We start from the raw sequence: 27594 nt of genomic DNA, 5'->3' as shown, positions 1-27594 counted from the left end.
CTCTGGTTAAAGTAAAGTTTTTTTTTTTTTATAGTTTTCTATAATCTTTCCATGTAGAAAAATTGAATATACTGTTTTGTAGGGTTTTTTCCCCTAAAAAAATTGACTTGATATGTTTTTTTTAACCATTTTATTAAAAAAGTAGCATTTTTTAAAATATATCTTTAGTTCAACAACTTTACACAACTTAAAACGTTTAAAATAATTCATTTTATACAAGCATACAATGGATTTCAAATAGAGCAAAGAAAGAAAACCATTATCATTGGTAACATAAATCAGGGAAAATTGGTGAACTTAATCAGGGAAAAGTCAGGGAACTATTTTTCACAATTCCTGTCGCCACCCTGAAGTAAATGCTGAAAAATGCAAAAGTTATGTGAAATGAACTATTTTATTTGACTCCTTTCTTCTTTTTCATGTTTCTTTTGGGTTTACATTCCTTTTTTCTTGAATTTAGAAATTTCTTGTATGTTTTGTGATATTTTTCGTTTTTCTGCTGCGATTCTTTCTTCCTGAAGAGCCTTTATGACTGGAGTGTAAAAGAATATTGCTGTAGACCTCTTTCGCTTCCATCCTTTTTCGATCTGACTCTCTCCAGCTTTAAGATAAGGTCATATATGATCTGGAATGCTTAGAGACGTAATTGGGTTTAGCATTAGCTGAGACATAGCGCTATCTTCAATAAGAAACTCAAAATCTGAATTATTGAATGAAGTAGCAACTCAATTTGATCTTGGAAAGGTATATCCAGTTTTACTACTTTTTTCCAACATAAGGCTGCCTGCTTGGACAAACAGATTCACTCATAGATCCAGGAGATTGTTAGCCTGAACGATCCGCAGGGCCGGATTTAGGAGAGGGCAGGCGGGGCTACTGCCCCGGGGGCCTCATCAACAAAGGGGCCCCCACAATAAAATTTTTACAAAGTATCCTAACTTTCACGGGTCGAAAATATCGGATATATACATATACATCAAAATATTCGGATATATATCAAAGTATTGAATATTTTCGAAAATATAATTATCTTTTTGAACCCTGATTAGGGGCCTCCACTCCTTCATTGCCCTTGGGCCTCCACACTTCCAAATCCGGCCCTGCCGATCCGTGATATAACATGGCATGAAGTCACAGACCTGAAAAATGTTTGATTTGCAGGAAAACACACCAGTTCCCTTGAAACCCTTCATAATATTTATGGGATTTTCTTCTTGTGAAAAAGCAACTGTTACCACTGTTGGTACGTTGTAAATTGCCATTGACTTTTCCTGGATTATTCACCATCCAAGGATCACAGGCGAAATTAACATACTTTTTCAATAGGCCATGAAGGCTCCTATCAAGGGGCTGCAACTTGTGGCTATAATGTAGTGGTAAAGGGAGTAGGGTTATTATTCTTAGTAGTGTAGTATCCTTACAGAAATCAAACCCTTCTATTGACGTCGGCGTCGTATATGTCTAGTAACAGAATCAGAGGTTTTTTTCTTTGAACATCTAGTGTTTTTAGAAAAATCCTTTAAGAAATTTGGAAGCATTTCAACTGTTATCTACCCACTAGGGGATGCACCATACATCATGCAGATTTACATCTAGTGGGGATGTCCCATGGTTGGTTTTTCTCTTGTATTTTCTCATTTCCGGAAAGAAGAGTACGTATATTAGCAATTCTATATAAGAAATCATAAGCTTGTCTATTTGAAATGATAAGCTCAAGAATAGTGTAACTAATGCAATTATTTCATTAAATTGTCAATTTACAGAATTTAAATTTAAATTGTTTGATGCTTTGACTCTAAAAACTGAACTTGGCAAATATGCGAATTCGCACTCTTACCCCAAAAAAGGTTCGCCTACTAGCCCCAACTCGCCATATTAAAATCAGGTTATACTGGTTTGAAAATGGTTTCATAAATTAATCCGAATAAGGCGTCATTTGTTGCATAATGAGCAGGGCTATTCACTATTAATAAGTTTTGGTAATTTACTCTACTAGTATATATTTTAAAAGAACATAACTAAGGATGAAAAAAATTATTTAACACTACAAAAAAAAAACTTTCTCTTGTGCTACACAGAGAAAGTTGCTACAGTTTGGCAGATTTGACTGAAAATACACTGACAGTAGTGAGGCAGCTATGTGGTCACATGACAGCTCACTCAGAACTATCAAACCGAAAAGGAGAAAATTATTTAACATTTGCACACCTACCCCTTCGCGTAATAGCCCCGGTCTCCCCTATAGCTCAAACTTATTTTAAAATCTTGAAGCTATTCTGTATTTGTCTGCAATTTGGCTTTGTTTTTATAATTTTAATTATTTTTATTTACGCCCCCCCCCCTCCACCCAATGAATTCTCATATTTTTTGCATGATTTATTTTGCACATGTTGGTTTTGTACATTCCAGTTGATGTTCTTTCTTTTTTCTTTTTTTTTTTGTTTGTCTGTGCTTTTTATTTTTGGATATTTATGCTTTTTTTTTTTTCATTTCTCAAAAGAAATTTTTTGAGAATTTTCTTCTCTTCTTATTTCTCCTATTTTTCTTTTCTCTGCATTTCACAGTTATTGAAAGTTCTTTTTTATAAACTGCTCTTTTTTATACTTTAGCGGTTTATTTTTCCACCAATTTAATTCTTTACTGTGTAAGTTTTGTATCTATGGGAAAGCTCTCACACTTAAATGTAAATACTTATTTTATTAAAGGTATTTTTAAAAAGTCTCAATTTTTTACTAAATTGTTAGTCTGATTTGAAATTATTTATTATTATTATTTTATTTCTTTTTTCTTTTTTTTCTTTTTGTATACATATAATAAGCAATTGTAGTATTGTATTTAAATTTAAAATGTATCGATTGTATTTGTGAAATATTCATGTTTTCAATCCCTTGCTCCAAAATAGGGTCATAGCAAACCTGGTCATCTTCTGATTGAGAAATGTGTAGAACTTGGCGTCCCTCCGTAAGTTTTAATATAAGTGAATGTCAATTGTAATTTTTGCATTTTTTTGAATATCTTTTTATTTAATTTTAATCATTAAATGATTAAAAAAGATGAATATTTCAAGAAAATTTGAAATGCAGAATAATTTTAATTTAACAATTTCTTCAATTTAATGCTACATTTCACTGGTCCGGGTTTGACTGCATCGAATGCCTATGCTCCTCGATTAAACGATATCCTTGATTTAATGATAACTTTTTCCAGTCTCTTGACAGTCGTTAAATCGGGATTACACTGTGTACTAAAAAATAAATACACTTAAAAAAACAGTTATTAATTGCTGTAAAAATCATGTCTAATAATGATGTTTTAATGTTCTCGCTGTAATATTAAAATTGCAAATTGATTTGTCATAATTCTTCTATGGGAAAGACTAAGAAAAATATTTTCAAAAATTTATAGCATGAAGTTTTTCTAGCATAACGCCTTAGTAATAAAATTGATTCATTTAATTCATCAATGGAACAGCTTTAATTACACTATTGTGATGGGAGAATACCACAAGATTGATATTTGGCATTGTATTTGTTATTTAAATTAAGCTCTCTCTCTCTGAACTTGAATAAGCTACTTAAGTAGATGGCGCCTCACCATCACAAAATGAATGACAGTTAAAATGTTAGACTTCCTGACTTTAAATAATTACTAAACAAATAAAACATTCTGAACCTCTTAAGTGCCCCAGGCATATATATACTACCTTGGCAATTAGAAGGGAGAAGGGAGAAAAACTTACTGATAATAGGATATTCTCCCCCCCCCCCTTGTCTGCTCATAAGTCAGCTATTGTCATGTTTGAAAATGCAAGTTAAATACCTCTGGCATCCAAAGCTGTTTTGCTTTAGAATGCTGCTGGTGCCAGCTATTGAAAGTTATAGAAAACATTGTGTGTAAATGCTCTTTTTTCCTTAAAAAATTAATTGGTTAACATGTGAGTAAAAGCAGTATCCCTGACCCAGGTGATATAGACAAACACGCAAACACTGTTTACAGAAAATATTCAACAATTTTTATCTTTTTTAAGCAAATTTTTGTATTATTAATTTTTGTTTTCGACAAGAGACAAAAGTTGTCTGTCAGTTTTTAGTTACCCCCAATTAACAATACTGAAAAATTAGTTTAGTTAGTGGCATTTAACCGCTTTTAACTTCCCATTTTTGCTATTTGTGGTGAAATAAGACTCATGAAAAGCACAGTGCTTTTTTGCCTAAAATTTTAAGAATTTGAGTTTGTAGACAGTTTTAAATTTTATCTTGGTCTACAGTATCCTCAATAACATGTTGGGGATAATCATACGAGAACTTAGTTAACTATTATACAATTCAAAGCTCAAGACAGAAAAAACGTGCTCAAACAAATCATTTCACAACTCTTGAAATAACTGCATCGATAAGAAGTCGGTAACAGGTTATGCAGTCCTCTTTCCTTTTTTCAATGAAAAGCATCTAGAACAAATCTGTATTACACTGCCAAAAATGCTCTTGAGAAAATACTGTAGTTGATTACTTCTCTCTCTGTGGTTTTTTATTCATGAGATGGCTTCATATTCCTGTGTAGACATGGATGTTTCCTGTCAGCTGTAACTTTTGTCTCACATAAATCTTGAACTAGTGTTTCCTGTGATGTCGTCTCTATGGTGGCATAGGCCAAGGTGGGCAACCTGCAGCTTAGTAGAATCATATTTGTGGGTCTTGAGCTTTTAAACTAATGGTGTTTCAAAATTAGCTGTAAAATTGGCATTGACAAACAAATTTTATGAATTCATTACATATTGTGCAGCAAATCAGATGCATAAACTGTTTGACCATGAATTTGAGACGCCTAGTCTTCAAATGAGGAAAAGACAAATCCACATATGCATTTGTTACGTTGGCTATTTTAGGATCTACTTCTACTGTAAAGTTGTTGACCAGTATTTTGACCCCATTATTAAAAGCCAATTATACAGTGCCTGGTGATAAAAACCACAAAAGTTGCATGATGTTAAGAACTTTTGAAGGTTCACCAAGTTGGAAAAACTTTACTACTCCTTCTCAATCCCCAAAACCTCAGTAATTTTTCATGTTTGTATCTTTAGCATTGAATTTGTATGTTAAAAAAAGATACAGCCTACTGAAGTAAGGTTTTTGCTATTAGCTTGATTTTAATTATTAGTAAGAAGCAGTTATCCATTTTCTTTAATAGGTTGAATATTATGCTATGTTACTATTAAGAATAAAATGTTTTGGTTTTATAGTAAATAATTGTTGCACTGCAGATAACTGTTGCATTAATTTTTCTAACAATATTAATGTTTGTACAATTTGGCTTTTAAAAGATTTTTTTTTACCACATCGGTGAAAAGCAGCTCTTACTCTAAAAAGGTGGTCAACCCCTGGCATTGACAAAAGAAGCTTCTCATGACCACCTGAAATTTTAAAATTCTACAGTTTCTTCATATATGTTTGTTTTACAGTGCCTTTTTTTGCTTGAGCTCTGAATGTTATTGATTAAAATTGAAGCCCAATTGCATTCTCCTGTATTTGACAGGAGAATGGAAGTAGGCTATGATAATTTTGAAATTATGATTTTTACATTAAATTAGTGATGCCCAATCTACAGCTTGCAGGCCTCATCTGACCCACAAAGTTGTTCTGTGTGGCCCCTCGCAATGTTACAAATGGAAAAGCACGATTGATGACAATATCACAATTTGGAGCAAAATACCATATATACTCGCCTATAAGTTGTCCCCCCCCCCCCCCCACTTTTAGGAAAATCAGGAAAAAATCGAAAACCTGTGTATAAGTCGAGCCTCTACTTTCTGAAAAAATTGGGAAAGTTTTGCCACTAATTTTATTATAAACATTGTAAAAAGAAGGAAAATGAAATGTAATTAACATTTTTATGTTAAAAACGTACGATTATTTTTCTTTTGCACAAAAAGTGTTCACATCTGAGATCGCTATTTTTGCAAAGAGTTTTTTTGCTGTTACAATTTTTGTTACTTGGTGCTTGTATTTTACATAAACATCAATAAAATTCTGCGTTATAGCCATATTACATTTTTTTTTAATGAGCATTAATTAAGAACTATCGGGAAAATTCGTAAATACGGTGATTCCAGCGCTTTTTGCGTAGTCGGCCGTTTACTGTAATTATTTAGTCTTTATTTCACAGTCAGATCATGTAAAATTATTGCAGAATGTGTAAGTATTTACTTCCGTAGCATCTGCTGAGAAGGGTTGGACTAAAATTTTGAAAATGATAACGTTTTCCAGTGTTTTTTTTCCTCAAGAATTGTTTGGGAAAAATTTTCGGAAGTTCTACCCTGCGTATAAGTTGACCCTCTAATTTTTAACCTCACTTAATTTCTCGACTTATAGGTGAGTATATATGGTACTCAGCAATCGTTTTCTGGAAAGCAGATGCAAAATATAAAAGTGGCATCAAATAATGAAAACAACAATTGTTATTTTTATATTTTCTTTCCTTTTTCCATGTTTTTTCATGTTACTTAAAAAAAGTTTAAAAATTAAAAAATTTTACTTGTGCTCAGGCCCATGAGACTCATTTTAATAGGAGGTGTGGCCCTTGTGTAGAGAAAGGTTGGGCACCACTGCGTTAAATGATAAAAAATGAAACGGCTTTTGTATTTTTCTCTAGGGGGCCATTATTAGGTGATCTTAAAAATGGTAAAGATATTACTTTGTCTTCTGGAAAAATTGTAAGTTTTTAATTTAGTGAAAATCTAAATCTTTATTTAGCTGTGCTTATTTTTAAAGTTACTTGTTAGTTATTCTCATTTCCAAAATAGGTTCATTCAAAAGATGTTGTTTCAGAAGAACAGCCATGCCCAGCTTTTTTAGGTGAAAATTATTTATTTTGCTCATTTATTTTGTTTAAGATTTTTGTAATACAGCAAGTTTTTTTTATGAAATAAACTTCTCACATGAAAGTATGCAATTTCTTGAAAATATATTTGACTAAGTACTACTTGTATTCTTTGTCAGGTGTCTCTGATTGTGTCTTTGAAAGTAACAATGGCCAAATTCTATATTCAAATCATTTAAAAACTTTCTTGGTTGTAAAAATGAGCCTGTCAAGGATTTTATTTAATTATTTATTTATTTGTATGGCATTTTCTTACATGTTATTACAAACTCGAATTGTTATTTATTTTGCATGTAAATTTTTTAAGCAAAGTATCTTGTTATATTTATTCTTCTAATAGCATTTTGTGCTTTACTCTTGTGAAATAGTTGTGGAATGCCCCTCTGTTGCCTTTTTAAATTCATTCGTGAAAGAAGAAAAATTCAAAAAGTATCAATCCTCTTCCCCTTCACCTTGTGATATAGCATCTGTGGTTGTTCATTTCACACCATCAGATGTTTTGAAAAATCAGATTTATCAGGAGTGGATGACGAAGTAAGTGCTCTTTAATTCTACCAGTGGGATTGAATCCATGGTGTTCCACAAAAGTTTTAACTTGAGTTGTCGGGGAATGTGGGACAAAATAAAATTGTTAAGATAAATTTTCAATTTCGCAAAATAAACAAATTGGAAATTTACTTTGAAAATTATAATACGTAAAGAGAGGACAGTAAATTTTATAAGCGAGCTTATATTGAAAAGTTACTTTTAGTTATTGACATAAAATTTGTATCCTTCAAGTAAAAGCAATATACCATCGATTCTCAATAACTCAAAGCCTTATAGTTTAAATATTCCTTTACCTTGAAGTTTTTCTTACGTCTCAAAATAGCGTTTTCAATAGAAAATTGTCTCTATATCTCAAATGTACTCCTTTTAATTCAAAGTTTTTATGAAAATTTCGTTTTCATTTTATTTATAAAAATACGGCTAAACTAAGAAAAAAAGTTTTTTTCCCTTTTAACACATTATTTGCTAATGAGCTTGTATAGATAATATATTTGCCATATTGCTCCTTAGTGCTTACAGTGTTGCAAGATTGGATGAAAAGTATGGGGAGGTGGGAAATGAAAAGTATTGGGACACTTTTTGCCTACTTTACCACCTCCAACTAATCAGCAAGTATCGTATTTTGCTAATATTTTACTGAAGTAACCTTTTACATGACATGCTTTATTTACATTGTTTTTTTTTCATTTCAATCATACTTTAGCACAAAACATATTTGGATCTTTTTTATTTAATTGTAATATGAAGCCTGTAAATTCATAAAAATGTTTTTTATCTAGAGTTGTGCAAACCTAACCTGGCAGCGTCGTAATACTGTGATTAGAATCAGCGTAGCTGAGAATTTTCACTAAACTTCTTTATGTAATGTTCTGAATAGTTAAAGTACTAATGTCGGTATTTTAGTTATTTCTTTCTAATACCTTTGTTATTTTACTAGATTTCCAGACAGCACACACCACTTGCTGATTAACAATGATAATTCCAGTTTAGGTAGTATTGGAATTCACCGTGTGCAATACAAATTAAATCTTCTTCATCCAAGGATTTTTTCACAACTTCTAGAACAAGAGGTAGTTCCGAATTTTAATCATTTGTGACGTTTTGTATGTTTACCAATCAATTCATGTAAAAGCAGCTATAAAGATATACTAGGTGGCCATCATAAAAGAGGTCTAATGTTAGAAAGCGTAATTTAGTTTGTTAATTATAATCATAGTTCAAAAAGATCTATTCAAACCTTATATTTTGAAAATAATCTTTTTACTGGTGAATCTTTTCAACACCAATTGTTATTGTTTATGGCCTGTTTTAGAATAGCTATTTGAAATTGCAGAAATATCTCACTATCCTTGTAATCTGGTCCAAAAAAGAAAAAAAAAATTCCAAACCAAAATTGAATGTTTTCCCCGATTTCAATACTTCCAATGAATTTTCATGAGGTAATAAAAATCCACCGATAGTAGCACCTCATGAAAGAATGGATACCTGCTCCTTGAGAATGCACCAGGTCTGCAAATGACAAGGAGCCAATATAGAGACCCATTAGAAACAATCAGTCATTCCTTTTAATTGTTCCAGTGTTCAATGATCCAGTATCAAACAGTGGCAGGGGTTTAGGAAGACGATTGCCCCCCTCCCTCTTCCTACTTTTGGTTAATTAATTTTTTTTCCAATTTAGGAACCAAAACTGAATATTTTTCCTGATTTCAATACCTCTGATGACGTTTCATGAGGTAATAAAAATCCAAAGAGAAAAGTGCCTCCTGAAAGAATGGATGCCTGCATTAGAAACAAACAGTCATTCCTCTTAATTGTTCCAGTATTCAATGATCCAGTATCAAACAGTGGTGGCGATTCAGAAAGGCACCCCCCCCCCCACCCCCTACTTTTGGTTTATTTATTTTATTTTCCAATTTAGGAACGAAAACTGGAAATTATAAAAAAAAAATGCAGAAATGTCAAAATTTTTAGAACATAATTATTTGTTTTACTTTGTATATCTGTTTACGAAACCTTATTTAACACAAGCAATAACTTTCAGTTAATGTATTCATTGTTTAGATCAGCGGTTCCCAACCAGTGGTTGCCGAACCCCTGGGGGTTCATGAAAAAAATATTATAATGGCGGAGCTTTAACATGTCTGGTGAACATGCTGATAAAGTCTCATGTTCAAGCAGTTTGAAACAAATTTTGTGCCTTTTTTATTCATTTGTCTCTCGCACATTCGATGCTCTTAGTATGAAAATCATTGCATACTTGCTGACATATTTTACATTTAAAGAATTAAGTCTGTCAATGCAAAGCGCCTGCTTTAGCGCTTTCATTGTGAATGAAGCCATGCCAAAAAAGCTCTACTTATGAATAATGTTATTGTAAAAATATATATATCTGCAATTCTATAACTTTAACTGTAGCAATATTAACTGTAAGTAAGTAGTTCAGCTACTACTCAACTTTGTATCTGTATTGTTGACTTAGCGCCGGTGATCGTTCGTAAGTCCTAACTTCTACAGTGAATCACACGTGTGTTTTTGAAATTGATTTATTATCTCCAGTATGGATAAGATGAATTCAATTGAGAAGTTAGAAGGTGAAAGCAATTGGGCTAGCTGGAAATTCGATGTAGAATTGCATTTAACAGTGCAGAAAGCAATGCCAATTGTCTTAGGTGAAATGGTCAAACCGGAAGCGCTAGCTACGGAAGCTACCGAAGCAGAAAGAAAAGCGCATGCAGCTTCTTTAAAATCCTTTAATGAGGCAGATGCGATTGCTCGCTACGTTATTGGTTGCAGTCTAAGATCTGAGCCAAAGCAACATATTTTAACATGTAAAACTGGAAAAGACATGTGGGATGTTCTCCACTCTGTGTATGAGCAAAAGAATGAACGGCGACTCGATCTTCTGTACTCTCAGTTGTTCAACTACTCCAAAGATCCTTGTGACAGTATTGCAACTCATGTATCTAAGTTGCAGAAAATCTGGCAGGAGTTACAGGAAGAGTTAAAAGGTGAGAACGTTGAACTTCCCAAGTCGATGCTGTTAAATAGAATTTTAAATACTTTACCTAATGAATATTTGGAGTTTAGGAATGCATGGGAATCTGTTCCAGGCAGTGAAAGAACAATTTCGAGTCTTACTGAAAGACTTCGTTTGCACAAACAAAGATTGGAAGAGTTACATCCTGTTGAGAACAAGAATGTTGCCTTTGTAGCAAAGCCCTCACATGCCAAGAAAACTCCTGATAAGACTTATTCAAATCAGAATGAAGCCAAAAACAAGAAATTTAAATGTTTTTTCTGTGGTCTCGCTGGTCACATGAAAAAGAACTGCAACAAGTGGAAATTGCAGAATAATGAGAAAAAGGAATCTTCAAAATCTGGACAGGTCTTTATGACTGTTGCAAATCAAAACAATCAAGATTATTGGCTCATTGATTCAGGAGCCTCGCACCATATTTCTTCGAAATTGGACTGGTTTTCTTCATACAAACAGTTTGATACTCCAAAGCCATTAAGATTAGGAGATGGAAGATCCATGTTTGCCAAAGGTATTGGTGAAATTAAAATTGAAATGTTAATACGTGGTAAATGGATACCTGGTCTTCTTACTAAAGTTTGGCATGTACCTGAATGTGATCAAAATCTTTTTTCATCTGGTGTTGCTTTGGATAATGGCCTTCATGAATATGCAGATAGCAAAGTACGTGAGTTTAGAACTTTAACTGGTGAAACTGTTGCTGTTGGTATTAGATATAACAGTGTTTACAAACTTCTTATGAGAGTTGTTCCTGATTTGGCATGTGTTGTTGTTGACAATGACAGTCTTCAACTGTGGCATGAACGCCTAGGCCATCAAAACAAACGCCATGTTCCAAAATTTTTGAAGAGAAAGGGTATTGAAGTAAAGCTTGATGGTGAATTTTGTGATGCCTGCATGTATGGTAAAATGCATAGACTTAGTTTTGGCTCTCGTCAAGATCGCCCAACTAGTTCTGGTCATCTTATTCATGCTGATGTCTGTGGTCCAATGCCAGAAAAATCTCTTGGAGGTAATAGGTACTATGTAGCATTCAAAGATGATTATTCTAAGTACAGAACTGTTTACTTAATGAAAGAAAAGTCTCAAGTCAAAGATATGTTGGGCATCTTTATGGCAGAAATGAAGACAGCAGGTTATATGATGAAAGAATTGTTAACTGATGGAGGAAGGGAATTTAATAACTCTGAAGTTCATCAAATTGTGCAAAAAGCAGGGCTGCATCATCGAATGTCTATGCCATATACACCCGAGCAAAACGGAGCAATAGAGAGGGAAAATAGAATTCTAGTTGAAGCAGCTCGATCAATGATCCATGCCACAGAATTGCCGGAAAAACTTTGGGGTGAGGCAGTGAATACAGCAGCCTATGTACTCAATCGAACAGGTCCCTCATCAGAAGAAGGAAAATCTCCCTTTGAACTATGGTATAAGAAAGTACCACCAGTTGACCATCTCAAAATATTTGGTACTGAATGTTTTGTTCATGTTCCAAAAGTCAGAAGGAAGAAATTTGACAAGAAAGCATTGAAAGGCTACTTAGTTGGTTATTGTGGTAATAGAGATGGGTACAGAGTTTGGATTCCTGAGAAAAATGATGTGGTTTTGTCCAGAGATGTGGTTTTTAAAACAGAAAAAGTGGCTGACAACATCTACCAAGAAACTCTTTCGCCTCTACAATCTACAGAAGATGTTCCTGTTCCTACTGAAGATGGAGGTAGTAATGATGTAGGGGAAGCTGCTACAACTGAAGATGAGAATAGATATACTACTCTAAGAGATAGATCCCAGTTGCGAAAACCAACAAAATTTGATGGATATGTTATGCTAGCTGAAGATGAACCAACATCTCTTCATGAGGCAGTAAACTCAAGTAATGCTGAAAATTGGAAGGCTGCTATGGAAGAAGAAATGAACTCTCTCACTGAGAGTGGAACGTGGGAACTTGTTGATCTACCGAAAGGAAGAAAAGCTATAGAAAATCATTGGGTTTACAAAATAAAAAGAAATTCTGAAGACGAAATAGAGCGGTTCAAAGCAAGACTGGTTGTTAAAGGATTCTCCCAAAAAGCTGGTATTGATTATCAGGAAACATTCAGTCCAGTGGTTCGTTGGGACACTATCAGATCTATTATTAGTGTGGCTGCTAGTGAACGTTTGAAGCTTGCTCAGTTTGACGTGAAAAGTGCCTTTCTATATGGAGACCTGCAAGAAGAGATCTATATGAAGCAACCTCATGGATTTGATGATGGAAGTGGGCGTGTTTGCAAATTAATAAAAAGCCTATATGGCTTAAAGCAAGCTCCCAGATGCTGGAATCAAAAGTTTAAAGATTTTCTTCAGAATGGTGATCTCAAGCAGATGGACAGTGATCCTGGCTTATTTGTAAATAAAGATAAGACTTTGTTTTTGATCTTATATGTGGATGATGGAATTGTTGCTGTGAAAAATAAAAATCAGTTGGAAATATTTCTTAAAAAACTTACAAAAGAATTTAATGTTAAAGTTGAACCAGCTACATACTTTTTGGGCATGCAAATTAAATATTTAGATGATGGTTCTATTTTCATTCACCAAGAAAATTATTGCAAAAAGATCTTGGATAGTTTTAATATGTCTTCAGCCAATCCTGTTTGTATCCCCATTGACAAAAGTTTGTTATCTGAACCTTTTGAAAAGCTTGATGAAGAGGTACCATACAGAAGAGCAGTTGGCAGTTTAATATATTTATGTATGGTAACTAGACCAGATATTGCTTATTCTGTTAGTGTTCTATCTCAAGTTTTAGACAAACCTTCCAAAATGCATTGGTGTTTAGTGAAGAAAGTTTTGAAGTATCTTCGAGGAACTTCAAAATATGGTATCTTGTATAAGCCAAATTATATCTGCAAGCAATTGGAAGCATATAGTGATGCTGATTATGCTGGTGATACATCAACCAGAAGATCTGCATCAGGGATGGTCTTCAAGTTTGCTGGAGGAGCCATTACCTGGGCCAGCAAGAGACAGACTTGTGTATCGCTCTCAACTACAGAGGCAGAATTTATTTCAGCCAGTGAGGCTTCAAAGGAAGTAGTGTGGCTACAGAGACTTTTCCAGGATATTTGTCCTTTGATAGGTGTTCCTGTGTTGCAGGTGGACAATGAAAGTGCTATAGGACTAGTCAAGAATCCTGAATTCCACAGTCGTACTAAGCACATAGCTGTCCGCTACAAATTTATTCGTGAGAAGTATCAGAATGGGCAGTTAGATGTTCAACATTGCGAGAGTAATTCTCAAGCTGCTGACATTTTTACTAAACCTCTACCAAAAGCTACATTCCAGAGACTCCGCCAAATGATTGGCATGTGTGAAATAGAGACTTGATCTATGATATAGACTTGAAAGAGAGCCCCCCCCCCTTTTTTTGTATTGCAGATATCAATTTAGGGGAAGTGTTATTGTAAAAATATATATCTGCAATTCTATAACTTTAACTGTAGCAATATTAACTGTAAGTAAGTAGTTCAGCTACTACTCAACTTTGTATCTGTATCGCGTGTGGTGTGTTTACTATGATGTGTGCACTTTTTCTCGTGCAGTATGTATATTAATCTTAATGTAACTTGCTTAATTACTTAATATAACTAATTTGTCAACTCTGCTGCTTATTAAAGTTCTCAGATGAAAGAATTCGAAAGCGTTCGTTTCCTCAGAAACTTTTGATCCAAAAGATTGATTAAACTTGATGAAAACATTAGATGGATCATATGCGAATGTCTCAAATATTTTGATGCTCAGTTTCTTTAACATTTGAGTTCAACGAAGAGTTATTGCACTTGTCTTGTGTTAAAAATGTATAGAGGTGAGATTGCACTGTTGGTTGTTGCTATAATTTTGACACTATATAGATATAGACTACAATTTACTTCGAGCTTCATCATCGAAAAAGAAAAAATGGCTAGCACCCAAAAATACAACAGGAATTATGAAAATTAAATTACTTTAGAACATTTTAGAGGATGAAGGTTTGGCAGTGTGAGGTTTACCCAGTAAAAAAATCAACGAAATTTAACTATGCAACTTAATTTGCGCTATATGTAAATAAGGAATTTTTGAAATTTGTGTAGAAAACTTTTCTTGTAGAAAATGAGCTTAAAAATATTTGTTTTGTTATAAATTACCTTTTGTGTAAAAATGAGAGTAAATGTGATATTGAGAAATGGGCGCTTCTATTATTTTTCAGTATATGAATTTTACTCCACACTTATAGATTAATTACAGAAAAATTTTTCAGCAATGACACCTTTAATGTACGCAGTATGTCTTTGTTAAACAGCTAGGCTCATAGTCCTTTTCAAGAAGACATAAACCTGGAGATCTTTCTCATTTTACTGGAAGAAAAAAGTTTATTTAGTTAATCTGAGACCGTTCCCTGAGAGGTATTTTAAAGGTCATTCTTTGATTGACTTCTGATTTAGTGGTAGAGATAAATGTACCCTGCGCCCTGTGTCAGAAAAAGACATTTTAAATTTTATTTCCATTTGGAATATGTTTCTGTTTCTACGTATGTAAAGAAGGATTTTCTTCACAAACAGAGATAACTGCTGGAACAGATTAAATGCTGAACCTAGTATAAAATTGAAGCCGTCAAATATTTCAGTCAAACGTTGAGCGTCTTTGTTCCACAAATATCCCATTTTGAAATTTTTTTTCAAAATTGATTGAAGCTCACAGAATAATCACTGCACACACAGAATAAACACTTGTGTGGTGAATTTTTCGCATTCATTTTTTATCGATCATTTTAGTTTGTAGCAATATTGGTTCTTCTATATTTTGAAATTAATGTTTTTGCTCTTTTTATAAACTAGTAAACTATGGAGCAGCATCAAACTAAGAAAAAAATGTCCCACGTTTTAGTTTATCTGTGTATGTATGTGCATGCATTTTTTTTTTACTTGATACTTATTATCTAATAACCAAGGGGTTCGCCAACTTTTTTCGGAGCTTGGAAAGGGTTCGCATGGGAGAAAAGGTTGGGAACCGCTGGTTTAGATATTAATAAATTATTTTTTTTACTTAAACAAGCCAGACCCTTTTAATAAAAATATATTACGAAGCTTTGGTGACACCTCTAAATACTTTGGGGTAAATAATGTAAGTCTAATTCATTAGTGTTTTGTCGGCGAAAGTTATTGTGTACAAAGTTTTTAAAAAACCTTAAGAAAAACGTGACTTAAATTGTTATACTTTGTTTCACAGTAAGTTGGCACTGAAGGGAAAGCTAGGCGAGCCGAATTGCAGCCGTTGTCAAGGAAATGAGGTTACTCTGAGTAGGGCGCGTGCCAGTCAGCGGCGCGACTTGCTGAATTTGGCGAGGGAAAAAATAATAATTTAAAATACCAAGAGCAAAACAACTATCCTTGAAGTTTTCAAAGAAATTACATTTGTCTCAAATATGTTTCATCATATTTTTATGACAAATGCGAGGCTGTGAAGGGAATTTCACTTTACAGCAGCGGAGAGCTATCGGTCACAAAGTAATTAACAAATAATTCTGAATGATTAAAAATTAGCAGGAAAACAAATAAAAAGTAATATTTAAAAGAAGAGAATATGCTCTGAAAGACGCACACTCTGTTTCTGATTATTTCTTCGTTCACTGATAAAAAGCATGTGCCCTCTCGTCAAAATACGGACCATCCAGTATGTATATATCATCTATTTCAAAAGAAAAGATAAGACAACCAAAGTTGATATATGTAAGGAGAACGTTAGCACACAGCTGTGAACATTTACCCATGGTAATAATGGGTACCAAAGGCATAGAAAAGAACCGCGTTCTTTTCAGATGTATAACAAATGAAAAACTATCAGACAATGTTCTCCAAAGCGCATCTTCGTTTTCCTACTGCAGATTAAAGTTCATCAACAAGCCTTTAGCGAAAAAAGAAATGTTAATTTTCAGTCCTTGCCTTGCAATTTTATTAGTTTGTTAAGAAGTGGATCTTTTACCTTGCCTCTGACATGGAAATGGTATTCCATATGTGCCTCCTCTTATCCATATCATGTATATATAAATCTATAGCTTTTTTACAACTTGTGCTTTCAGAAAAAAATGACTAAATTAAACTGAAATTGCCTTAGCTTTCCGGACAAAATTGATTGCATATTTGAAATAATCTGCAACCTTTGTTACCCTCCACATTCTTTACCTCTGTTTTGAATAACTTCTATTCAAGTTTTCACATGCACTCGACTTGCTCTCTGGAGTTGAGAAATGCATCCTAAGTTCGTTTAAATCTTTGCAACAAAAAAGGAACTCTTAATGTTTATAGATTATTTTCCATAATCCCTCTGATTTAAAAATCCAACTGTGCCAATTCCAACCATTTCTTCGGAATTTGGAAAAGGTGCCATTGTATCTTTTTATACATATGTATATAAATCAAAGAAGTACCTTTGTGCAGAAAAGTAAAAGGAAATGTAACAATGATAAATCGTTACAGACGCCTGTTTTGAGGTTTCAAGGAGCCCCTTTTTCATCGAAAAAAAAAGATTGTGCTCACTTTTCTGCATTAAAACTGGGTGTTCCTTGAAACCCCGAAACACTTGTCTGCAATTCTCGGCAAATTTGTGTAACTCAACGTTGTTTTATTATCTAAAATAATATACTTCAACCCTGTACACGCGTTTTCCTTTTATACACTCTAGTAATAACGGCAGAGATCCGAGATTAAATAACCAGTTTCAGAAAAAAAAGATTGCCCTTTTTAAAAATTTTTATTCAAATAAAAAAACTTAGAAACTTTATGGGAACAATTAGCTATTACTATTTCGGAGCTTAGAGAAGATATTAATTTTGAATTTTTCAAAAAAAAAGGTCGATTTCAAGCTTAACTTATTTATGAAAAAAGTTAAAAATAATAAACGAAAATGCATCGAGGTTAGAAAATGCTAGAGAATACTAGAAAAGTTATGGCTCTCAATTTTGCGTGACTGTGAAAGTATATGATTAACCCCGAAACTCAATTTATTAAAAATTATTTTACTTACCTTAGCGTAGTTAATGTAGCCTACTTTATAGGTATATTTTGGGAGTGAGTAAATTTACTTCCTATAAAAAATTAATTTAAAGTAGGGGTTCTAAACCTGCAGAGGGTAGGGCGAATTAATTTCAGATTTCGAGGGAGATGAGTATGTTTCAAATTTAAAATGAAAAAGTAAAACTTCTTCATCCAGCAGTTCATCGGTGTAAATTTGTAGTAGTGTATCTGTACATACGTGAGAGCATTATTTTTTTTTCCTCCATAAACTTTTCAAACGATCCAAAAAAAAAGAATAAAGAAAAGAAAAAAGAAAAAAAAAACGACTTTTGCCGTAGCAATTATTTGTACACAACAAGTATTCGTTGCATTCAAACAAAATTCGAGTTTCTTTCACTTTTTCACAATAATTTTCTTGAAGTTTGGGCTTATTATGTAAGAAACGAAAGCTTTTTGAAACTACCATGTTATAAATCTCAAATTCAAAGAAAAAAAATCCTGATGTTGTTCCTAATTGCAGCGTGTAAATAATTGAAAACTAATATTTTCATTTCATTTTTTGTTTCTTAGGCTCACGAAAACTGTTTTTAAAAATGTATTCAATTGCTTGGAAATAACGATGGAAAGCATAAATGAGAAAAAAGACTAGGCGGAAATGCTTTGACCACAATGTGGAGAGTTCATTCAAGAGTCATAATGACAATCAGATGTTTTTCCTTGGGCGATGAGAAGTGGGGAGAAACGAGTTCTGGGGGGTTTGCCGATCCACAGGAAGCACGCCAAGGTTAACCTTGAAAACTCAAGTCTTCGCCAAGACAGAAGTCGAGTGACGGCGCTTTGATTTTCCTTTCGTAATCAAATTCTTACAAATTAAGTATATTTAACACACAACAACTTCAACTATATATCTCAACCACATACATTCTCTATTTTTTTCACCTCATTTATGAATTTACACCCGTTTAAACCTCCAAATTTACTAGAACTACTTCTCATCGCGGAGTAGCACATCTCGTACCTTTCCCTTCAGTGCCAACTTAGATTGGAATATACTATAGACTTGCACTAAGAAAAACTCGATAGCAAAGATTCAAATTTTTGCGATCTGAATATTAATAATTAAACTTAGCAAAAATTTAAATTTTTGCTATCGCTAACAGTTTGATGGCTTTTATTTATTTTTTTTTTTTTTTGTCCTCCCCCTCCCCCGCACTTATAAGGCCTAATCGCCGCCACTGATATCAAATGACTCAGTTCTTGATTCTGAGATTAATATTGAAAGGCATAATCGAACCTTGTTAATTTGAATACGCTTAAAAGGAATTGTGTACTGATCAAACAAACTACATTTACGATCCCCATCCTACTGTGTTTACAGATTACACTATGGTTTATTGAGTAAGACAAACTATGTTTTATGCAGTTTGAGTTTGTTTTAACAAGCTTTGACTGTACATTGTTAATCAGCATACATTTGCAAGAAACTGCTACTTTGGTGTTACAAGGAACCCTTTTTTCAATGCAAAAGAAGTGAACTTATGAATAAAAAGAAATACAACAAAAGTAGCGAGACAAAACCATTAATATCACTTTTTAAACTTTATTGTTCTGCTTTGTGGCTTCTGTCTATCTTTTCATCCGTAAGCTCTTCTTTTGCTTTGAAAAAATAGCTCGTTTTAACCCAAAAACATGTGTCTGCAGTTTTCTGCAAATTTGCTTATTAATGTTGTACTATTTTCTTGTATTTTTTTAACACAAATATATTTATTTATTTCTGTGTTTCTTTTCAACGCATTTTTAGCAGATATGCTTGAATTTCAAACATTGATCTATATTAACATTTCAGATATATACTCAGAGATAAGATAATCTTTTTGAAATGAAAATCATTTATCTCAGATGCAAAGTCTAAGGTTAAAGGTTTTAGACTAAGATTGTGGTACATTATTTTACTGTTGTTTAATTGTTTAAGAAATTAAAAATCATGTTAATGGACAAAACTATCCATATATTGATGAAATTACAGATGAAAAATGTTTCATCAATTCAATCCCATATAAAAGTATTGTGAAAATTATAAATATTTCCCCCCTTTAATGAATGAAATATTAGTGCATTCTACTGTATTTCTATGTTTGAAATACTTTTCCATAAATAATCAAAAGTTTAATGTTTTGTGGTTAATGTTAATCAACCTTTTTCCCAACTAACAACTATAGTTTCAAATACTATCCCCCAACCCACTACTGGGAGAAAAATCTCTATAAACTCTTATTCCCCACTTATGGCCCATGAAAATATATAAATGCATATAAGTAATATAAGTAGTCATTAAACACGTTTCATCTTGTTAAAAATTGCTTGTAGCAATGTCAACTTTTTCGTGTTCAAATTGGTTATTTATTTATGCATGTGATTTTCCTAACTAAGAATGTACTGTTTGTTTTTCGTAGCTGAAATCTCTCACGAGTTTGCATATGCATCAGGTCTGCTCCAATTTATCAAAATCAGGGTGGAACTCGGAAGTAAAAGAATGCAAATTGAAAATGTTAAATATTTTGTTCAATAGTTTTTTCAAAGTAGTGTTGAAAAAGTCTGACAAAGCAAGTGTGAGCATAAATTCCCATCCTCAACCTATCACCTCGTTTTAAAATGGAATCTATCTCGGGTGCTAGTTTTCACTTTCAAGAACTGACAAAAGCCAGGGAGGTGTACACAATTTTAGATTTTTTTTTCAAATTTAAGTTTTTTTTCCTTGCCAAATGTTTAATGTTTTAGTTCTATATTTACTTGTGATCATGTTTTCATTGCAACTGGAAGGATGCATCTGGGAATAACGGTTATGAAAATAGAGGTGGTTTGTTTTAAAAATTTAATTACTGTATGTATATCCATACATCAATTAATGGATTAAATAACTGTACTTATTGTGCTATTTTTCTAACAAGAAAATGAAATTATAACATCAAAAGAGACATTTTTCCCCCTTTCTTTAAAAAAAAACTTCAATTATCTAAACTAAACTAATTGTTTTTTCATTCTTTCAACAGTAATTTCATGCATAACTGAAGTTGGTTGTCAGTGGTCTATCATTTTTTATTGCAAATTCTGTGTATTGTTCAGTTTACCTTCATGAATTTTTAATTTTTTTATTTGTTTCTTCTGCAGTTGATTACAATATATTACATTCCAAAGATGTAATTTGGAAGATTAAAATAGGGTTTGTTTATGTTGAGTCTCATATTGCTGCATGAAATTCATTTGTTGATTTGTTGGTAAAATGAGTGCATGAAATTCATTTGTTGAATCATTTTAAAACAATACATCAGTAGCCCTAGATTAAGTCAAATCAAGTTGAACCATTATATGTGATATCTTTATTGATTCTGTCCTATGTTACTATAAACGGCCGGGTGGTTGATGTTGCTTTGATTAATATTGTTTGCTTGTTATATTACAGGGAAAAGAATCCCTTGGAAGTAACTGCTCAATCTCCAAAGTCATTCAAACAAAAACTCTAGACCGTTATTATTTACGCCCACACAAAGGACTAGACAGGTAAATATTCAGTGTCAAAATTTTCGTCTTTGTTATATACCTCTTCCCTTACTTTCTTTCTATTTTTATAAAAGTTAAAAGAATGACATAATTCAGTGAATTTACAATGCTGTTGAAACTCTATAGTATGAATGCTAAAGAAAAAAGCATTTTGTATGCACTGTATTACCCTGTTCCATTTTGAACTTTCTCTGTTACCTCTTCTATGGATTTGCATTTCTTTTTGTAGTTTTTGAGTCAAATTTGGGCATGACAGCTAGAAATGAGAAATATGTCTCTGCGTATCTGTGTCTGACCAATATTTTGGGGCCATACCTATTTAGGACTCCAATTTCAAAAAATGATTAGGAGATAGACTTCTGGTGTAACTGCCCTAAAACTGCCGCCTCTCCATCATTTAAGGTAACCTCATATAAAGTAGATTATCACATTGGTAGATAAAAATACATTCGCATAGCAGAAAAAGGTATGCAAACATAGTAAAACACTCCCTATCGAAAAAGTGAAGATAAAAGCTAGGGTACAAACATCATAACATTTATACCCCAGCTATTGCTAGAGAAAGGTAGTAAAAAGAAGCGGATGCGTGAAGGGGGTTTGGACCTTCCTTTAGAATTTGAAAAATTGATATCAAAACGCTATTTTTGTTACGTTTTGGTGGTAAAGTTAAGTGAGATGGGGTTGAGGTTCCTTCCCAAGTATTTTTCCTTACTATAGTCAATTTCAAGCTTTCTTTAGTGTTATAAGGAGATTAAATGCTCTTTCCAGAAATTTGCACAAATAAAAGGTTAAAAATGCAATTTTATGCTACCTGTGATAATGTTGAGGTGATGGGAAAGGCCCAGGGGCTCTCTTTGAAAGTTTTTCGCCGTAGAACTCGGGAAAACACGATTATAGGCTATCTTTGGAGACTTTAGGAGAAGAAATCTTTGGCGATTTATTTTGAAAATTTTTCAAAATTAGAGTATTTAAGAAGTAGTTTTAAGCAATTTCTGGTGAATTTACGTTACTAGGCGGCCCTTATCCAGAAGTTTTTCGACATTGAAAACTGAAATTAGTACCATAACTGGTGACATTATGGAAATGAAGAGAGTTCGGAAGCCCTCTCTGGAAAAGTTTCGTCATTGAAGTCTGAAAGATGCAATTTTAGTCGATGTTTGGTTAAGATTAGGATATGGGAAGTTTTTTAGGCTCTCTATGAAAATATTTTAACAACTAAGTCTTCAAAAGGCTGTCCTTATCGGCCTTGCGTTTGGGAAATGAAAAAAATTCACAGGCTGTCTCTGGAAGTTTTTTGACCCTAAAGTGCGAGAAAAAACTCAACTGTATGCCTTCTTTGTTAACGTTAGGGGGATCTCTTAATGTCACAAAAGTGATGTCAGGTCTTTATTCTGGAATTTTTCAAAACTGAGGTCCTAAAGATGTGACTTAAGGTTTAGGTTTGGGAAAATAGAGGAAAAAGAGGACCCCTGCCTCCTCTTGACTCTATCGGCCTTCTTCCCCCTCGCAATCTCTTTCAAGAAGTCATTTTTAGGTTCTATGTGAAGAAAAGAGATTCGGGGATTCTCTTGAAGAATTTTCTGCAGTGAAATTTAAAGCTATCTGTGCTGACATTAGAGGGGGGGGGAGGTGCTCGAGGGGACCCTCTGGAAATTTATCAAAGTTGAAGTTTTAGAAGCGTGATTTTTGGCTGCGTTTAAAGACCTTTAGGGTATTGAGAAGAATTTAGGTATTTTTTTTTGCTACATTTGCAAATTGAAGTTTCAAAGACACAATTTATTCTATCTTTTATAGTAATATTAGGAAAAGAGTGAGTGTTCAAAGATCTTCTCCAGAACTTTTTCGAAATCCATGTCTTTAAAACGCATTTCAGGCTCTCTTGGACGAAGCTAGAAGACGCGTTGGGGTTCAAAGGCTGTCTTCTGAAATTTTTTGATATTGAAGTTCTGGAAACATAATTTTAATTCATATTTTGATGGAATGGGTTGTCTTCAAAGGATATGTTTCAAGCTTGAAAATGAATCCTTTTTAGTCACGTTAAGGGAACGGAGAGTGTTGAAGACTTTCCCTACAAAATTTCGACATTAAAACTAGAAAAGCAATACTAAGCTTTTTTTATAGCATTGTTAGGGGAAGGAGATTCGGGAGTTCTTCTCCGTCCTAAAAACATATTTTAAAGCTCACCTAAGCGAGGCTAAATATAGGTAGGAGAAGTTTCACACCAGAAATAGTTTGATATTGAAACCACAAAATAAAATTTCATTCTATGTTTGTCCAAAAGAGGGGTGAAGATTATGTAAATTGGAAAAAAAAGCTAGAACATTTTCTCCAGAAATATTCGGAAACAGTGTACTGAAAAGGCAATTTTAAGTAATCTTTGATGACATTAGGGGAAAGCGGGGAGGGGGGGGGGCTCACCCAACAAAATTTTCCGAAATTATAAGCCTAAAAATGTTTTAGACTCTCTTTGTAAAAGTATTGCAGTATTTAAAATCTCCAAAAATTCAATTTTATCCAGTGCAAGTTCTGACCTCATGGGGGGGGGGGCTATAGCCCCATTAGCCTGAAAATGAAGTAAAATGTATGACTGTTAGTTTGAATCCAATAACTTCAGATTAAAAAACCTTGATAGCATCAGGACGAAGCTATTTCCTCCAAACCTTTCCATGTTATTACAAATCACATTTTAATCTGTTTTAAATTTTGACCAAGTGGGAGAAGGAGCTACAGTTCCTTTAGCCCCCCCCCCCCCAACCCACCATTAATACGCCACAGTATATATTTATTTAAATATAATGCATATTCAAATTCGCAAAAGTATTGAAATATTTGAAATCTTTGAAATTTTTGTTTTGTTTAGAGTTATTTCTGACCTCATGACCCGGAAAGGGGGGGGGAGCTGCAGCCCCCTTAACCTGGAACAAAGTTAAATATATATGGTTCGTTGAAGTTGAAAGTAATAACTTTCAGATTGAAAAAAAAAAAAACATTGCTGAACAATCCCTGTATCCCCTATTTCCTCCAAGCCTTTCCATTCCATTGCAGATCACAATTTAATCTATTTTTTATCTATTTTAAATTTTGACCAAATGGGAGAATGGGAAGGGTTACTCTCCTAGTCCCCCCCCCACCCCCCACCTTCTATTAATATGTTGCTGTATATAGTAGTTATATTTAAATGTAATGTTATTTAAATTCACAAATGTATTGCAGTATTAAAAGTCTCTGAAATTTCGATCTTATCTAGTGTAAGTTTGGACCTCAAGGGGAAGGGGGGCTATAGCTCCTTAGCCCCTCCCCCTTTGGATCCGCTACTAGTTATAACTTAATTTATCTCATCTCATAAAAAATTTATTTCTTAAAAATGCAGAGTATGAATTTAACTAAAAATTTGAGACTCCATAAGGTGTTACATTTGAACCCGATTTAAAAGCAAGAGAGTAAGATTATTTTGTTGGGGGGGGGGTGAATTTGCGGTGAGGTAAAAGGAAGCATGATTTCATTCCTGACTGAGTCATAACATTTCATACCCAATAACTCTCAACGATTGTAGCCTTTGACACAACTCTCAAAATTTGATCCCTCAATTGATCCAAAAGAAAGGGAAAATCCAAAGCTGGAACATCAAAATAGTATTTTCTTTTATCCCATCTGACCCTTCGTAGTTAAAAATTTTTTAAAAAGAAGTCAATTCGTTTGAGGTATTTTTTTATTCAATAAAAAATTAGTGATTAGTTAAACTACACTTTTTTTAAAAAAATGTTTGAGCTATTTATAACTTGATAATTAATGTTCATTAAAGCAGAAAAAAAGATTTGGTAAAAGGTTTTTTTCTAGGAGAAGTTTACTTTACTTTACTTTATTACTTCCTTGAAAAATTGTTTTGCATTGTCTATTTTTTTATTTTAAAAAAGTTCTGATATTTTTTAATATTTTCCTTGTGCAGGAGTAATGTTGTTAGCCTGCAGCCTGAAGAGTTCGTAGAAGAAGCTTTAAACACACCTCAATTCCAAGAAAATTTAAAAAATCTTCAAAACAATATAGAAAAAGAAAAGAAAATATGCGATGAAAGTATAAAGTTTTTAAATATTAAAGTATTATTTGCTTAGCTCATGTTAAGTCTTTGCTTACATGAGAATACTAATTTGCCTTTTATTTAGTTCTAGGCTTATATCCAGAAGTGATCTTTTTGGGCACTGGTTCTTCAATTCCAAGTAAAGTTAGAAATGTGTCTGCTATTCTTGTGAACACTTGGTATGCAATGAAGACTTTTAATTATCTGTGTTATTTTGTTGTCATTTTCAAATTTGGTAAAATAAAGTGAGGACATTAATGAATTAAACAAAGTGGGATTTTAATGTTGTCATGATCATATTTTTTGGAAATTGGTTTCCTTTAAGTGGAGAATTGTGTAGAAATGAAATTGTTGATCTATAAATTCAATTATTTTCTACGATCAAGCTGACACAGAAGTGAAGGTTTTGCATAACTTCTGATGTTAGAATATCTAACAGTATAGGAAAAATATCCCAGAAATGACACAGAATATGTTGATACGTTTTCAACTGCAACGCTATGGCTTTGGATGTTTGTCAGAGTACCAAACAAGACCGATGGTAGAAGAACAAAAGATTCAGATACTTCAATAGACAGTTCAGCTTTTGTTATGCTCCAACAAGAGTCTCCACCAACCAACAATTATATTGACAAGGGTTTTACATTGTCAGAAAGACCTGTAAGTTGAAATTTTTTACTTTGGGCAAGATTTTAGCAGCTGGTATTGAGAATCTCAAATGTAGTCACAGAACGTTTCTGCATCCCAAAAACTATTCTTCCATGTTCATTAGTTCTTATTGACCCTTTGATCATGACCATGACATGTTATGACCATGACATCACATTGACTTTAAGTATCCTAACAATTACGTTATAGTATGAATTAGTAGCTAATTTCTAATGTACAAAGCCAAAGAGAATGTGGACTAGTATCGGGATTCTAATGCAGCATTGTAATGAAAGAGTTGGTGCAAGTTCTGCAATACAGCACATAGAACAATCCACATTTAAATATTTATTTTAAAGAAATAATCAAATGGTAAAATTTCAAAAGAACATCAAAAGGTAAAAGCTTGAATTTATAAAATGGTAAAAATAGTTCACACATCCATAGATGAAAATCTGACTTGCTGGTCATTCATGTTAAATCATCCAGCAAAAACGTAATTTGACACCCGAGGTTCTCGGATCTTGATGAAACTTCGTGAGGCTGTTCTATGCATGGATATAAGAATAACTGGAAATTTTTATCTTAATATGACAGTTACTTTTTAAATGGCAGAACTTTCCCAAAAGCTTCTCGTTTAGCAAAAATCACATATTCAGCAACCATACATGCATCTGCAGTTTTCATTATAAAAGATTTATTTTTTGAGATAGAGGGTTTTTTTTTTTTTTTTTTTTTTTGCATTTTTATCGGTATTGTTCTTTAAAGTCAAATTTATAATTAGATTTAATCAGGGGTCTGCCCAGAGGATATTTGGGTCCGTTAACGGACCCTTCACAAAAATCCGATCAACCAAAACGGACCTTTCACAAAATCCCGATCAAACAAAACGGACCTTTCACAAAATCCTCAAACAAAACGGACCCTTCACAAAATTCTGATAAACAAGATCGGATCTGTCACAAATTGTTTATTGAAAGAGCAAATCTGAAAGCAAAATAACGCATATTTCTGTGTATAAACCGATAATTTTTGGAACCTTTTTTTAAGTCAAATTAGAGGGATCAGCTTATACAAAATCGGCTAATTTTGAAAAAAAAAAAAAAAAATCGGCACTCTTGGGAATGCTCCTGCAAGCGATAAATAATTGCTACTGCCAAATAAATATAATGGTTGTTTGTTTTATCACAGCTAATTAGCAGCGGTGTTGTTGTAAACTTTTCTGAAAAGGCATTGGTAAGCACTTTTCTCTGCTCATGATTTAATAAACAATAATAATATATATCTGCAAAATGAACTTAAAACTGCAAAGGGATAGTAAGGGTGAGGAAAAAATTTGATCGCTTCAGATAGGGTTACCTTCTTTAAAATTATCACCACTTAGCATCTGGCGTTAAACCTTTATAACGACTTGATTAAAAAATATTCTCATTTTGCCAGCTTGTCAATATTTGCGTTTTTACGGTGCAGTGCGATGTTTAATTGTTATTTTGGGAGAAAATTATATGGGTTTTGATTTTTCGATGCTAACAAGGATGATTAACTTTAAATAAACTCTTTTAATTACCGTTTTTTTTCTTTAGATGTCTACATTTTGAAAATGCAATCCTTTAAATCTGATATGAGAGTCATATTTTGTTCTTTTTTCGAGCTAACTTCGCTTTATTAGGATGCAAATAAATGAAAAGTCTCTTTATTTCTGTTAGAACTCTCATTTCAAGTTTTTAAAGCAAAATTCCATTTTCTGTTATGAGTCAAAAATTAAAATGCTGAATAGATGGTTTATTTTATTTATTTATTTTTTTGCGTCAACTGTGTCCACA

At 33.1% G+C, this 27594-nt stretch overlaps 1 protein-coding gene across 1 annotated transcript in view; it reads left to right on the top strand.

Moving 5' to 3' along the window:
• LOC129220713 (ribonuclease Z, mitochondrial-like) overlaps positions 1-27594 on the top strand; it is a 68906-nt gene that overhangs the window by 21305 nt on the left and 20007 nt on the right. Inside the window, exons 8-15 of the mRNA XM_054855143.1 lie at positions 2903-2961; positions 6649-6709; positions 6800-6851; positions 7245-7410; positions 8363-8495; positions 20951-21048; positions 24995-25119; positions 25209-25302. Coding sequence (XP_054711118.1) covers positions 2903-2961; positions 6649-6709; positions 6800-6851; positions 7245-7410; positions 8363-8495; positions 20951-21048; positions 24995-25119; positions 25209-25302 — 788 coding nt within the window. The remainder of the gene's footprint in view (positions 1-2902; positions 2962-6648; positions 6710-6799; positions 6852-7244; positions 7411-8362; positions 8496-20950; positions 21049-24994; positions 25120-25208; positions 25303-27594) is intronic.

The sequence above is a fragment of the Uloborus diversus genome, chromosome 4 (assembly GCF_026930045.1).
Source record: "Uloborus diversus isolate 005 chromosome 4, Udiv.v.3.1, whole genome shotgun sequence".
NCBI classification, from domain to species: domain Eukaryota; kingdom Metazoa; phylum Arthropoda; class Arachnida; order Araneae; family Uloboridae; genus Uloborus; species Uloborus diversus.
This window is presented reverse-complemented; position numbering and strand designations above follow the sequence as displayed.